Source organism: Lolium rigidum, chromosome 7, assembly GCF_022539505.1.
Source record: "Lolium rigidum isolate FL_2022 chromosome 7, APGP_CSIRO_Lrig_0.1, whole genome shotgun sequence".
NCBI classification, from domain to species: Eukaryota; Viridiplantae; Streptophyta; class Magnoliopsida; order Poales; family Poaceae; genus Lolium; species Lolium rigidum.
Genome location: NC_061514.1, coordinates 155,840,349 through 155,856,535, shown reverse-complemented (window position 1 = coordinate 155,856,535; position 16,187 = coordinate 155,840,349). Strand labels below are relative to the sequence as shown.

Here is a 16,187-nt window from a genome sequence, read left to right as displayed (position 1 = left end):
AAACAGGCTCCCGAACAGAACAGTTCGCACACCACACGAGTATGTCGTCGTCTCCCGTCCCTACCCCTGCCTCCTCCCTCCTCTCCCTACTCCGGCCTCCTCCCTTTTCCCTCCTCCCTACTCCGGGCTTTGCCCTTCTCTCCATGCCGATGTGCAGGGATCTGTCGTTGTTTCCCTACCCAAACCCTAGGCCGAGATGGGATTGAGGAATGGGGCGTGAGGGCGGCGCCGGTGGGCCTCTTCCCTGGCACTCACACCGTTGGCCTGCCCGCGGTGGCCATCGATGTTGGCCTGTTTTCTTTCTCTGTATTGTATGTCAAACACATGGCCATTGTGGTTCTGATTGTTTTCTTTTATCTGCAGGAATTAAGAAGAGCTGAGGTCGAACTGACATGCTATTTTTTTACATATTACTTAAAACAATGGGCAATCCTGGTTTTTTTTAGAGTAACAATTAATCCTGGTGGAATCGGTGGCTTCTCAGGCCTGGGCGATGGTGGGCCAGTGCCCGTGGGCCTTCCTAGGTGAACTCGCCATGGTGGTCTTATCCTCTACGGCGCCAGTTATCGCGCGATGGAGAGAGGCCTGAGGAAGCTAGGGTTCCGGCGCCGGCGCCGGCGCCGCCGCCCTGCGCTACACCGTCGTCGCCTCATCGCCCCCTCCCCCATGCACAGAACCTCGCTGCCCTCCCCGGACCGGCTCTTGCGCGCTGCAGCGGCACACAGTTCGCCGCCCTGGCGCTGGACCCAGCCCGCCTCTGCCCAGTTGAAGCAATATGCCAAGCTCGCCGTCCAGCTCTCCGTCAATGTTGCTTTCGTGGTTATCGCCCAGCGACGAGGGCGACGCCGACGTGGACCCAGGTCTGCTCCTTCCTCCACTCCGCTTCCAGTGAGCAGTCTGCCCCTTACGTATCTCATCAACATCTGCTTCATAACCCCCTGATCTTTGAAATTGTTTTTTGTGTTCCTGATTTTAGATTAATTTTTGTCAGAAAGCAACTCCTCATTTTTTGTGATTCACTTGGAAATTAAAGGGGAAGCAAAACGATTTGTATGTAACAAAGCAGAAAAGGTTGTTGATTGTGTACTGGAATGCTCACTTTTTTCTTAGAATAAATTATAGGTTGCCAGAGCCTTGTGTGCATAGTTCATAGTTCACCATTGTAATGTGAGTTTTCATCTCCTTGATCCTACAGCCTGTTGGCGACAGTAGCTTGGGATTTCTACAGCTGGTGCGGCTGGCGTATTGATAGGCGGCTCACATGAAGATCATGTGGCGGCTTGTTTTTCTTTCTATTTTTTGATGGCTGGTTCATGTTGAGACTCTTAGCGATCCATGATTTGTAATAAGTTTGTATTTCGGATTTTTGAATAAGATTAATAAAGGGCCGCATGCATCGATTGATGCACAGGCTGGGGCTTTTCCCCCTTATCGAAAAAAAAATCTCCTTGATCCTATTTTGCATATTAGGAAAGGAGGAAATTAGAGAGATATGTCTTACTTTCGTACGTTGTGCAATATACATATAAGGTAATTTAGCAAGTCATTATCAATCACAAATTGTTAGTGGATCATTTCTCTAGAAATGATACTAAAGATTTGCATATTTTTTCATTGAGCACTATGCACATTTTTCTAAAGGATGAATTTGACATTATTAAATATGTTATGAATAGCTGGGAATAGATATTATTATGTTTAATTTGCCTACATGTAGAATTTAAGTTCCTCGCTGTTGTTATTTTACAGATTTATATGTATTTCCTTCTAATTACACCTTTGATATTCTTTTTGGCTTCATTTAGTGAGATACACCCAGATTTAAGAAAATATAAGAAATACTTGCCAACTAGAAATTGCTAGCTTAGCCTGCACCTGAATTTTCAAAAAAAAGTTTCTTAATCACTTATGTTATGCTCTCCAATATAGTGGATGTTACTGGGAAATACAAATGAAGTTAACTATTCTGGACCAGGGTTGATCATGTACTGATTAATTACTAAACCTTGCAGAAATATCCTATGACGTTGCTTAATAAGGAGGAGTCACGGCCTAAGGGGGTGAGGTAGGCAGTATTGCAGCATGGGAAATCCAAGGGGATCAACCGACGTTGTGGACTTCCTCGAGTTGAGATCCAGCCCCAAGTTACATGGTTCTCCTCCTTCTCGATTTCTTCTGAGACTTCTCTTTGTCTAATTTCATGAATTACATGTGTAGCTGAACATCCTGACAAGATTGGCAGATGTAATTTTCCATGCTTGGAGACTTGGAGCGGAACCCTCTTACTAATTGATAGTTAATTTATGGATTGAGAATAATTACCAGTTAGGCCGAGGAATTTTTTTTTTTTTTTGATTAAGACATTTAACTGAATCTGCTACAGAGAACTTTGGATTGCATGTCCAACGAGTAGTCAGTATGTAGTAAACAATAGATTGGTGCTTTGGTGCTTTTGATTGACAGCTTTGTTGTTTCAACCCTCTTGCTGAAGTTCAGTTCCAAGTGAGTACCTAAATTGCTTATATTTGAATTCATGCAGGTATATGCAGAGTTCTAAACTCATATATTGGTTGTACAACACACCCATGACACCACAAAGCAGTGTTAGTACCATTTTAAATCCCAAGTACGGCGACGCTGAGTCTCATGCTCCAGAAGTTCAAGATTCCCAAAGTAGAATGTGGTAACAGAATGTAAGTAAATTTGTAGTATCTTATGAGCATTGCTGAACTATTTTCTGACAACCGCCCACCGTCATCACATGTCCATGACCTTCCTCCTCAGCACACAGGTGGCCTACTACCCGTCCCCATCGCGCAAGTGCCCACTACATGTCCCCGGCCTGCAGGTGTTTGCTGCCTACTTCGACCTCTATTCCTGAAGCCAAGGTCGCTGGTCGCCTCTCCCCAAGTGCTACCGACCTCTCCCTTCCCGTGACGAGTTGCACCAGTAATTTTACTAACACATTTCCTCCTTTTCCTTATATATCACTCTATCATGTGCATGTCATATGTTCAGAAAAATGCCAGCAAGTAAAGCCCAGTGAGTAATATAGTTGTAGCATGTCTCTAATTATAAATTGGTACCTGAGCATTTAGTTGTTGTGCTTTTGTTTCCTTAGCTAATATCGTCTTCCCGCAGCGGCCGTCAACTGAGGCAGCCATTTTCGCTGTGTGGGCACAACAGTACACGGTCGTCACCATTTGTGGCTTTGTTGATGGCTTGCAGGGCTGAATGAGTTGTGTCGCATGTATAACAGGACGTTACCCTAGTCTAGTTCCGAATTTCTATATTCTAAGTGCTCTTTACTTAAGTACTGCCAGATATCCTTTCGTTTGTTTGCAAGTAGACATCTATTAATTACTGCCCCATGGAACCATGAAGAGATGGTGGTTGTACTCTACGTGCGTTCGATCAATCTATATAGTTCATACTTCATAGTGAATGGAATTTAGAAATTAGGTTGTAAATTTCTACATACCCCATGTGTGGCCGCTTTTTCTGCATACTCAGAAAGGAGATAAGGAAGAACATGCCATCACATGTTTACTTGGCAATTAAGAACTAAATTTCAAATTTGTAGTGATGCTGATCTCGAGCTCTTTTTCTACAGATTCAGACAAGTAATGCAAGCAAGGGCATGCCATAACAAATCACCAGCCTGTAACAAAAAACAGGCATGCCATTTGTGTTTCCTCAATGAATTCTTTGTGTAGGATATTAAGAATTTTTCAGTTTATCTAAACTTCATTACTTTGTATCTTTCTTTCTACCCATCTTTGCCTTGGGCAAATTCTGTAGATATTCTACCTGCTTAATTCATCAAGGCTAGCAATTGTTGATCGTAAAAAAAAATCACTGGCTGATGAGGTTGTTTCACTTTAATTTCTGAATAAGTTGTTCAATATGAAATTATTTCTGTTGTGCTACAAGTTTACCTACCAGATATATTCTGAATAATATGGAGCTCAAGAACAATGTTAAGTCTCACATGTGAGTATGTAGGTACTCATATCTCATGGGTGATATGCTTTAGACGGAAAACTGGTGTGTCTCTATAAGAAAATAAAACTAGATGTTTGGGTATATCTCCAGGGAATGTCACATCTCCCCTGTAGGTACAAGAGAAGTTAACTTTGAATCTGTGTAATCTGCATCTGAAGTAATCACAGGATCTATTTGGTTATATCTCACATCTTGACTGCCCTGTAGTTACAACAAGTTAAAAGTCGAGTCATCCAGATAAAATTTCTGTACCACCATGAATGGTATGCACTTGCTTTTACATAAAAGTTATCATTGAATTTATTTCTTTCTAATTTCCATCTATTCTCTCTCTGCTAGAACCTTAGGATATCTCTATCTCAAGAATTTCTTTTATGCAAATTATTCTTGTATAGGAGGTAAACATTCCAGCATATGGTAAGCTATGAATCTACCGGATTTCCTAATCTTCGCGCTTGCAGATGATGTTGCCATAATATAATAAAGCAAGTAATTTGATAACTAGGAACCAAATAGTATCATCAAGACTGCTTTCCATTCACTTTTGTTTTGTAGGTGAATGGGATGTGGAATTTAGTTCAATAAAGGCTACAAGCGGCAGTGAACACCAGCTTTTATAATTTGCACCTACTTTTGTGCTGTTTGCCACTTTATAGTTTTCCAGGCTCCCAACAATGTAGCAAAGAAGAAAAAAAAGTAAGGCTGCTATTGCATTACTATAGTAGATCCAACAGTGTCGTATATAGATTTCATTGGTTCAATGTGATTATTTGCAGTCCTATCCTATACTCCTATATGATCATCTATAATTTTACATGTTTTTTGCAGTCCTATATCCGTTGATTCTACCTTGAGATGTGTATTCCATATTATTTGTTTGCATATAGTTTATTAATCTTCCTCTTGCAGGAATGTATGAGTGTATATTATGATGTACTCCTTCCGTCCCATTAAACATGTCTTAACTTCATCAAAATTTAGATGTATCTAGAAGTTTCATAGAACGGAGGAAGTATAATACTTAGCTAGAAGAAATTTGAAGTCATAATCTGTGAAACGAGAAGCTAGATCTACTACTTCGCACGTCCAACCTTAGAGCTAAATTCTTTGTAGGACGCAGCACATACATACCACGTTAAGTTTTGCTGTGTCCGCACTAACGCACTGTACGCCCAAAAAAGCAAATACAGCGTCCTACAAATCGTATCGGTTGTTTACGGATACCGTCAGAGGGAAACACTCCATCAGTTACATACATAGCCAATATCGCTTGCAAGTCTACCGCGATGATCGTGATGTGTCAAAATGATCCACAGACGGTGCGGCGAAGCACGCATGTCCTCTAGTACACAAGTTAATTAATATTGTCCAAACTCAACAGAACATCAAATTTCATAGTTTGTGCATCTAAATAGGAATCAGAATTAGGTGCACCCTTTGACTCCAACAAAAAATCCAAGTGCACCCGAACAACAGATTTTGAATTGTAGCCAATTCATTTTCATCTTGGATTTGGAATTCCCAGACTGATTCAATTTCAAATCCAATTGACTACATCTAAACACAGAGGGAATGGAGAAGTGGAATTGGCTCTTCTAAATTTTGTTGTTATTAAAGAAAATGTCATATTGCCCCGCTTTTTTTAAATAGAAAGCAGCAAGATCAAACTAGCGTGCAAAACCCAACAAACTTTACAGTTTTGGAGGCACACACAAAACCACTAGCATCAAATAGCCAAAAACAAAAGCAGATAGCGACTACCTGTCACATGACGGTGTGAACTAGCTGGCCACCTTAATCCTCAACTCTGGCTACCAATGCGATCTTCCTCAACTCCAACTACCACAATGCATCATCAAGTGCGGTCGCGGCTACCTCCTTTCTCCACTATGCAATTATTTGTTGAACAACTGACGTGGTATGTCGTAACATTGCTCATTCTTACTTAAAATTCATATTCATGTCCACCTCCTCTTCCTTCCCTTGTGTCACTTGGCTTAAATAAGTAATAGGTATTTGATTATGCATGTTACGCTCAATGCCTTGTAATTCTACTAGTACCATTTCAGATGCTCAATACAAACTGTAATGTGATTTGTTCAATCATCTAGTTATACAGTCTTTATGAATCCATGGATACTAAAATGTGGGCAACCAAACAACATTTGGTAGTGAATTTCGTTCTAACTTAATTTACGAATTCACTACCATCTAAACAGAACGCATTCAAATCACAAACAAATACTATTTTAGTTGGTATGGAAATACAACGCCTAATTCAATTTAGCACCATCAAATGGATCCTTAGATATTTACAAATGTTTTCATGGACACGAAAGGAATTTATCGTGAGGTTGGACTTGGTGGATTTTCCTTTAGGATTTCAAGATTCCAAAGTAGTACATAGAAAAAATTTCTCTACATTTTAATCCTACAAATAAAAAAATACTACATAGAAACATATATAATGAATATAATCATTTGAAAAACTGTATTGATTGTATTTAAACTAATGGATAAAATAAGTAAGTTGATAAACAATTAATAAACTAATCGTTATGTTGAGTCTACAATCAGGTTTTAATCTCACAAAGATGCGACAATGTTGACCCCTACATCAACACTTCTTTGGAAAAGATATTGGAAACCATTAAACATGTATTATCCAATAATAAACCATTTTTATGGGGTTTCATTCATCTCATAGTCACTTGGATTATAAGAGAGTATTTGTATTAGGATTGCCATGACATTTAGCTGGTAAATAAGCTTAGTTCTTGGAATGTTAAACATAAGTAGGACCGACATATGGAGTATCTTATCACCATATTCATGGGAGGGGCAACTTAGTTTTGGTTCTCAATATCAGGATGTGAATTGGAGAGTGTATTTGATCATAGTACAACCTAGTATCCAAACAAGTGAGTTTTTTCATGTGAGTGGAGTCTCCATATGTCTTTTCCTATGAAGATTTGGATTCGTCTATCCCCTATTCAATATTAGTGCTTAATCCTTTTGATGGAGTGTTCAGGCTTGAAATACATGTGATAAATAATTTGTTGTATGTTTTGATATGAGATGACCTTCGGAATTTGTATTCCAGTGTGTATAGTCCTCGATCTTCTACTTTACGGAATTTTTTTGAGTTGGCTATTTGTACTTTCCATGTCCCTTCCAAATGAAGTCTTACAATAAGTAGAGATACTCTAGCTTTTTAAATCCACAAGATTTGATCCCTGGTAAATAATTAGCATCAATGAGATCTTGGATAGTTGAGCATTAACTAGATAATTTAGTTCATCTTCTAGCAATGTCATGCTTATTACTATTTACGAATAGGGTATGCTAAACAAAGTAAATATCTATTAAGCTTGTGGTAAGCCTTATGGTGTTTAACTGTGTATGAAATATGGGATTGGTCAATGAAGTAAAGGAACCATGTAGAAGCGATGGAGGAGTCAAAAAGATATCGTTGAAAAAATCATTATTGAAGACTTCCACCTTTGATCATTTGTGAATGGGCACCTCAATGGAGATGTACGATTCCCCAATTGTACATTTTTAGTATTGTAGTTTTGGATAGTCTAGCCCATATCGTTTGATTGTCGTATGGAGAAGCATTCATTCCTACAACCATGTGGAAATAAATATTTTGGTGGATGCTATGATTGCCCCTCCTCATGTAATAATGGTTTTAGGAGGTGTGGTCTCCTCCAATGAATTCACTAGCACATCGAGATACAGTAATCTGGGACACTTTAGTTGGGTGTTCATTAAACTTTCAAGTTATTGTCATATTCAATCAATGTGATTTTTTCCAATTACCAGTGCATCTCTCAATTAAATGAAGTGCATTGGGAATGAATGAACAACTTCTTCGTTATATATGATCATCCACAACCGCATGATTATTTTTGACAAGCTTTCATAACCTCTCCATTCTATACCATCTGTTTCATGGCGAATGAGTATTTAAGTTCAAATCCACCTAGGTGGAAATTTAGATCAACGTGTAACATAAAACAATCATCGTATTGGAAACTTTTTAACAATTGGTTTTTCACATTGCAAGTAAGTTCCCCAAAATATTTTAACACGCTAAGCTAAATATATACAAACATGTAATTATGACCTAAACTTGACACTTTATCCATCCATTTGGCTCAATTTTCTGTCCTTCGATCTTTTTCCATATAAGTGTCATGATTTTGGGCAGAAAGTGGAAGCAAGGTTCAAGAAGTAAAAAACCTAAACTATAGCCGGTTGATAGTTGAAATTATGTAACATCCTACATCCTGCAACTGATTGCTCTAAATAAATCCGCACTTCTATGTGTGTTAGAAGAGTAGTTTTGCATCCATGGATATTTCTTAGAAAAAATCACAATTTTGTTGCATGAACTAATGAATCATTTTCCTCCTATATATGAAATGGTAAACACTCCCTATCGTAGGCCGATGGGAAACAAATATCGGACCAATACAACGCCGTTTGTTTGTCTTCCATCGCACGACCTGGATGCAGTTTTGCTTCTCAACCCCCAAAGAGAACAAAAAAGCAATCCTACCCGTTCACCCCGCATGTTGCCCATATTTGTCCCTAAAAATCGGCTGGTCAAATCGTGCGTCCCCAATCAATCTGTTGCTCGCCGCCGGGCTCTCGCCGCCACGACGCACCGCACCGCCACTCCTCTCCCCACCAAGAAGACACCTACCATCCATCTGAGACCTGTGCCTCTAGCTGCCCGCGCCGGTACCCATGCGTTCCATCGTGGGGAACTACAATCGGGCGCCCCTGATTGTCCGCAGCCGGCGCAGTAGATTGGGAGGCGGCTAGGTGGATCTGTAACGCCCCGGAGGATGCTTCCACTGGTCCCTTCACCGTCTTGAACCCTTCAGCGACGGCATGAATCTGGGTAAGGCAATTGCAAGTGAGTTGGTCCCAACCTGCTGGCGGGGAGACTCATCGTCCTCATGGAGAGGTTGCCGTTCCTAGCCTTGTTGGCAGAAACATCTCTTCAGCGACGGCAGCATGCCCGACGGTACGGAACGGTGCTTGTCTTCCTCCAGCCCTGTAGATACTGTTTATTATAATATTTTTTTCTCAATTTCGTAGTAAAGTCTGTATAGTGGAGTATTGTATGATTTTGCCACCGTCAGAATGCAATTTTACTTGTTGATCCGTAGTGGTGTCTTATGTTTGCCCATCATACTCTTACAATGTGTAAAAGCTGGGATGGCAAACAAGTAATTTTGGATGAAATTGGTTTGTACATCAAAGGAGGATGCACCCACATGGTGGAGGCAAGTATAGCTCATTCAAATTTCAAAATTATATATGCTTCCAGCACAGATGAGTTATACTGAGACAACACTAGTTATGTGCTTCGAAATATCTATGCTTCCAATACAAATTGGTTACATTGAGATAGAACTAATTCCTTGCTTAGAAATATCAGTGCTTCCACTTCCATATTTATATTCTTCCAGTAAAGATGATTTGTGTCGAGATAGAACTAAACTCGTGCTTCTAAATATATATGCTTCCTATTAGGGTTTAAGGTTTAGGTATTAGGTAATTTTGAGAGAAATCATTATTCATTTTAGGTTTTATAGTTTTCTGCTTCTACATACTGTTCGGTATGATGCGTGGTCATAATTTTTATGATTCGAATCAACCTGCTTTCAAAGCATATATTTTTATTGCTTCCAGTAACTATTATTCATGCCTCATTTGTTCCCACATATGCTTCTAATATACACTTTTCTGCCAGAAGGAAATAAATTTGCCAATTCAAATAACTATGCTTTCACTGCATATGAAGCATGCTTCCTTGATTTCTAAGTTATGCTTCCAATATACATATGTTCTGCGACATCACTCAAATCACAAATTTCAGTACCCAAAATTTGTCCGGAAGCATGCCAATTTGCAAAAAGAAAATTTCTGTATTGCTAGTGCTGGCCAAGTTTCTCTAGAAAATTATATATGCTCTGATAATCGTTGCTTTACGCTGGCCAAGTTTTCCTACTAATTGATTGTTTTCTTCAACTAGTGCCATTGTGTGATGCTCTCATCGTACAATAATTTTGCTTCAACGGCTAGTAATCTGTGCTTCAACTATGTAACACACAGTTTCTAACTGATGCTTCAACCTTTCTTAGTGCCAGGACGTGCTTCGTGTTACTAATGATGCTTCTATTATATAAACATAATTCTACCTAACCTGTTTCTAGTTGTATATCTATTAATGTTGCTATACTGCCGAGTACGCCACCGTTGGGACACCAATGCCTTATTGAGGAGGAGCTTGCAGCGTATGGGAGAACGTCCATGATCAGCCCATACAACGGTCAATGACGCTGGTTAGGGAGCAGCGAAAACATTATTGTGTAATATTGTTTAATTTTGTCGCTACAAGAGTTGTAATTTTTTGTTTCAATCAAATTAATTTTGTTCATTGCTTCGTGCTTCATGTTGTGCTTCCACATAATTCTTTTGCGAAGCAAACATTTTCATCAGACTGAATTTTGTTTTGGTTGCATCAAAAGTTGTGTTGATAGATCAAAAATACTAACATGGATAAATAAATATTTCTATTGATTATAGAAGAGTTGTCGATGATGCAGACAACAACATGTCCCTAGCGCCACAAAAATGATGCTTCCATTTATCAAGATGGGTCCTTTTCTGGTCCAAAAACATGTAGCCATTGCAAACTAATGGAATCTAAATAAATGGTGCTTCCATCGATCAAGGCGAATGCTTCTGTCATCAAGGAAGATAAATATTGAAAATACAAATCGTGATTATTTTTCTACATTTATTTTTTAGGAAGCAAATTACGAAATTTATTGAAGCAAATTTATAGTTACTTTAAAACATCAAATAATATTGAATTTTATTTTGATCCGTAAGGAACAAAATAAGGAAACAGATGGAGCTGCTTGGAAACACGGTTTATCAGATTTATTAGTCGCCTAAAAATCTGGTATGATTTGTGAAAACATTTAGGGGAAACAAAATTATAATTCACAATTAGCTGAGATCCGCCTGATTTCACGGAAGCATGCAATCTGGCCTACCATTTACGGAGGCAGTCACGCTCGGGATTGGTTCATTATGGGGACGGCTTCAGCATCGTACGGCCATCATCTGTTCGATCTTGTGGCCACAGCCTGGTCCGATGGGAAGAGAACCATCGGGTTCCGATTCCTAGCGCTGCCCATATGAAATTCCTAATAAACAAGTTTCTGCTAGTTCAAGTGTTTGCTCTCAGTATTCAACATACTAACTGTTGGTGAAGCCAACATTGAATTTATTCCAACTTTTGCACCTTACTTTGATGCTTTCACTAGCATCAAATTACCAGCTTTCTTCAACTCTTAGATGTCTACCACTAATTACAAGTTGCATCATATGGTAAGAGGCGGGAAACCTAGATGCTGAAAAATAAAGAAAGTAATGGTGAAGTTTATAAGTCACAAGGGATCTAGCGATAAGAGTATTCCTAGGATTGTTTTAACGCTTTCCACACCTTCAAATTTGTTGGACATACTCTGGAAAAAAAATAGATCTTGCGGCCATTGAGCCATTGAAATCTATCGATGAACGATGGAAGATGTGGTAGTGTAAGATAATGGGGATAAGGCATTTGGTCTTACCATTATGCGTCAAAAACTAATGTGTGTTCCTCGTGGGTGGGAACTCGGTGTACAGAGCCAAAGGGGCAACGAGAAACACATAGTTTTCCTTTTGTAGTAAGCATAAATCTGCCGGAACCGCTCTGGGAAAAAATATCCAGAAGGAGGCGACGCATCTGCCCCCAACTACTCCGGCAAGCCGCTGGTCCTTGCCTCCTCCGTCTGCCGTTCCAGCGATGGGAGGGGGTGGGGACCCCGGGCTTCGCTCCGGCCGGTAGTTAGGGTTGGCCTAGTCTTTCCTTGAGGTGCTCTTCCATGGAGGAGATGGCGCCGCGTCGGAATAATTTGCCCCTGCTTTTTCTCCATCTCGGTGTTTCTCCCACCGGTAGCGTCGAGGGGCAGGTGGCCCGGTCGTCTCGCCGGTCTCTTGATCCGGTGAGATTCGTGTGTGGTGGTTGGCGTTCGGCACTCTCGCGAGTGGCGGTCGCGTCGGCTGCTGTAGGTTTGTTTGGTGTCTTGTAGTTGGGTGTGTGGACGACGAAAGGCGGCGACGTTCCTCTTCTCCGACTGCGTTGGATGAAGTTGACGGCGTCGGGATCTTGTGACCACGGGGAATATCCCCAGGCAACGTGCCACAAAGTCTCGGTTTTGTCGCTTGCGACGGTCCGCTTCATCGGCTCGGAAAGCATCTTTGTATGTGAAGGTGCTCTCTCAGATTTGGGTATGGCGGATGTTTGCCTCTTTTTTCGACGCTTCCTTGGCGACGGCGGAGAACGATGGTGGACTACAGTTCGGCGAGGCACAAATTTCTCCAAGGGTGAAATTTTAGTTTTACTTCTTGTGGATTTGGTTGTGCAAGTTTGCTTGACAAGCATGTTTGTCTCGGATCATATATGTAATCTCCAGATTGTCTCATGAAATATATGGCTACTTCAAAAAAAAAATTACCGGAAAAGTTTGGAGGAAAATATGAATAGTTGCCATGCGCACATATGCGCATACCAACTAATTTTTCCACACTTTTTCTATGTAAAGGCACGATGCATGCACACTCTCGCACAAGATTTGGCAAGCTGTAGGTTGCTCGTATGTTCTTAACTATGATCAAAGGACTCGTTATTTAGGACTAAATAAAGAGTAAGGACCTGGTAGGAACTGGAACAAAAAAGGACAATTTACCTGTGATTAAAGCGATTTTCAGGGATCGAACTGCTAATTCCACACTTTCCTTTCGGCGTCCGCACAAAGTGAGTCGAAGGATCTATCCTAGTCATCCATCTGACAATCTTCCCCTCATTTCGCCCAAACAACGTAGTTGCCCTAGAAACCCGCTCTCCTGCCATGGCGGCGGTGGCGGCGGCGGCGGTGGAAAGCCTCCCCCAAGAACTCCTCACCAGTATCTTTCTCTTACTCTCATGCATCGCCGACCGCGTCAGGTTCTCCGCCGTCTGCAAACACTGGCGCCGCGTCGCTCTCCAGAAGCCGCCCCCGCTTCCCTGGCTCCTCATGCCCACTACCGGCCTGATCTCCTGCTACCGGATGTTCGGCGGTTTCACCGGTCCGCAGCCATCCTTCGCCATCGACGCCCGGGGAGGGCGCTTCTTGGGCTCCTTCCCGGGCGGCTGGTTCATCGTCGCGCTCCAGCGTTGGCGCGGACACGCCCTGCTCAACCTCCTCTCGGGGGAGAGCGTGCCGCTCCCGGACATCGCGTATTTTTGTGGCGAAATGGATGTCCCCGTAGACATCCGCGCCGCCACCATCTCCGCAGCTCCTTCTGCCGGCGGCGGCTCTGGCGCGTGCGTCGTCGGCGCCATAACGTCCGTGCATGGTATTACCGGTGTAGCCTTCTGGCGTCCGGGGATGGACCGCTGGTCGCCGCCGGCTAAGGGGTATGGTGTGTTCGACGCTGAAGACCTGACGTACTACGACGGGTGGTTCTGCGTTCTCACCAGCAGGGAGAGGCTAGTCTGGTACAAGCCGGAAACGTACGCAGACGGCGTCGTGCTCCCGCTCAAGGTCGAGACTCAGCACGAGTTCCGTGATTACAACATGACCCCGTCGCCGTCGGTACTCGGGGAGCCCGTCGCCCTCTACCTCTTGCCGTGCGCCTCCGGCGCGGATCTGCTAATGGTGAGGAGGACGAGGTTCAGGTTCAGCTACCCACACCCAGACAAGACGGTGTTCGAGGTCTTCAGGCTACAAGAACAGGAAGAAGGACCAGCTTCCTGGTGCCCTTACCGCATGAACGGACAGGTGATCTTCGTCAGGCAAGGCGGCTCCAAGGCCTTCGACACGGGACTCGACCACTCCGGCTACATCTACTTCCTCGACGACATCAACCATGGCGGTCCGACGAGCTTTTTCCTGCCGTTGACCAAGTACCGCTGCGTCGACTCCGGCTCTTACTGTTGCTCCACCGACGCAGAGTCAAGGGTGGAATCAAGCGCTGCTTGCCGCAGGAGCCCTCGTCGTCGGACTGCTCGCAGTGGATTTGGTACTTCCATTGAGCTAGCCAGGTTCGGTTTCTTGGTTTCTAGCTTAATTCGATTCCGGCCTAGTGCTGATTCCAATCATATCATCCATCAGTTTAATTAGAGTTTAATAATTTCCATGACGCATCGAACTCATGCGGTGCCCTTGGTCCAGCGGTGTCTGTGTCTCTGTTGTTGTTTTTGTTGTAAGCTTATGGAGAACTGAAAGTATCATATTGCGTGTTTGTTGTTTTGAACTTTAGTTTGAAGAATGTTTCCGAACCGATTTTATCTACGAAATTGTGAACTCTTTAGACTACCACCTACGGTACCACGTGGTACCTGCCTACAGGCTGGTTCATCGGTTCTCATGTTTTTACCCCCATTCCTATATTTTCATTGTGTGTTACATATACATATTATTCGGTAAATTCTACCTCAGATTCATTTAGAGAGCTGAAATGGTAGCTTCAGTAGTGCACAGTTGCTGATTGCATCTGCCAACAGATAGGTGTTTTCCATGGCTGCCCATCGGAACCTGCTTGGTAGATGATCTCCAGGTGAATATATGATGTGATATATGGTATACAGTACTGATTCTATGCTAACGAAGGCAGTCTTTGCGCGTGATCCTTCTTCACTTTGGGGCCATCACAAATCACGAGGTTTGCTCAGTAACTAAGTCAGTATGTCCTAGGAGTTTATTTCTCGTTTATGCCACTGAAAAAAAGATGTACTGCCCCTCTGGTCTCTGGCTATTCTCTCAAGGCTAGTGAGTCGAGACCCGAGAGCCAGCAAGTTTTTTGAAACGGAGCCTCATTCTATTAATTAAGGAGAAGTTTTAAAGAAGTTTTACAAGGTAACAAAACGAGACTTTACAATCCGCCTACTCTCGCGGCATCAAAAGACTCACATGGTTCGCCCCGTGGCGACCAAAAGATTTAGCTCATTTTTTATTTTTCGGAAGACCACCATTGGCGGTGCATGGTTGTGCCTAAAAATTATAGCATTTCGCTCGTTCCATACTTCCCAACAGGTGAGAAGAACAACAGACCCAAGAGCTTTCCGGTTTGGCGTAGAGGCACCGGTCATGAGGCTCCGCCACTCATGAAGAGACATAGCATGCCATGTGTGGAGGTCAAGAGAATAAAAACCGAGCCACTCTTTAACTAGGCCCCAAAGCCTTTGCGTGAAGCGGCAATGAACGAGGATGTGATCGATGGATTCCTCACTCCTCATGCAAAGAGGGCAATTGCCGCAATTAGGCTAACCTCTTTTTTGCAAACGATCCGCCGTCGAAAGCCTATTTTGAAGAGCAAGCCAATTGAAGAACTTGACTTTTGGAGGTGCCAAAATCTTCCAAACTGTCCTCTTGAAGTCGGAGGCGATGGTACCAAAAAATTGTGCTTTATAAGCCGATGCCACCGTGTAGTGGCCATCTTCCGTAAGCGTCCAAGAGATGGAATCCTCCGCATCCTCGTCAAAGTTTTAGCCACGAAGTTTAATCCAAAGGTCGATAAATTGTTCCAAGTGAGCGATGGTTAGATCTCCTTCGATGTGGATCATGGCAATCCAAGCATCATTTTTTGTGGCCTTGTTGATCGTCCATTGCTTTCTCTTTGACTTTGCATCGATGAGGGGGCGATGTCTTTAGGCTTCGAGCCATTTAGCCAAGGAGCGTCCCAAAACTTTGTTTTCTTCCCGTTTCCCACAACGATTTTTGTGGAAGCATAGAATAGGTTCATGTCCACCTCCGTGCAAGGATTCCCCAACCCAATCCAAATCTTGGTCGGGTCCGTCCATTCTAACCAAACTCACTGCAATCTAAGAGCTATTGTGAATTTCTCAACGTTGAGCACTCCAAGCCCCCCAAGATCTCCCCCCCTCCCCCCATGACTTTGTCGGTTGCCTTCCAAAGAAAGTCTCTCTCAATCTTCTTCATGTTCTCGATAACGGGAGGCAGAATGACAAGGGGGGTGAGGTGATAGATCAAGGCAATGACGGACTTCACAAGAGCGGTTCGGTCGGCAAGTAATATAACTAGACTACCATATATAGTTAGTATGAG

The 16,187-nt window shown here is 42.6% G+C and overlaps 2 protein-coding genes and 1 long non-coding RNA gene across 3 annotated transcripts in view; all 3 read left to right on the top strand.

The window, feature by feature from the left end:
- Positions 1-744: 744 nt before the first annotated feature.
- LOC124676115 lies at positions 745-4,791 on the top strand. Its single transcript, XR_006993528.1, has 5 exons — positions 745-860; positions 2,013-2,152; positions 2,540-2,693; positions 2,785-2,949; positions 3,614-4,791. It is a non-coding gene; the product is annotated as an uncharacterized LOC124676115 (long non-coding RNA).
- An 8,198-nt stretch (positions 4,792-12,989) lies between these two features.
- On the top strand, positions 12,990-14,243 carry LOC124672174. The gene has a single exon (XM_047208449.1). The coding sequence runs from the start codon at positions 12,990-12,992 to the stop codon at positions 14,241-14,243; it is 1,254 nt and encodes a 417-aa protein (XP_047064405.1).
- Positions 14,244-16,116: 1,873 nt separating this feature from the next.
- LOC124672173 overlaps positions 16,117-16,187 on the top strand; it is a 1,093-nt gene continuing 1,022 nt past the window's right edge. The window contains exon 1 of the mRNA XM_047208448.1: positions 16,117-16,137. Within this exon, the coding sequence (XP_047064404.1) occupies positions 16,117-16,137 (21 nt within the window). The remainder of the gene's footprint in view (positions 16,138-16,187) is intronic.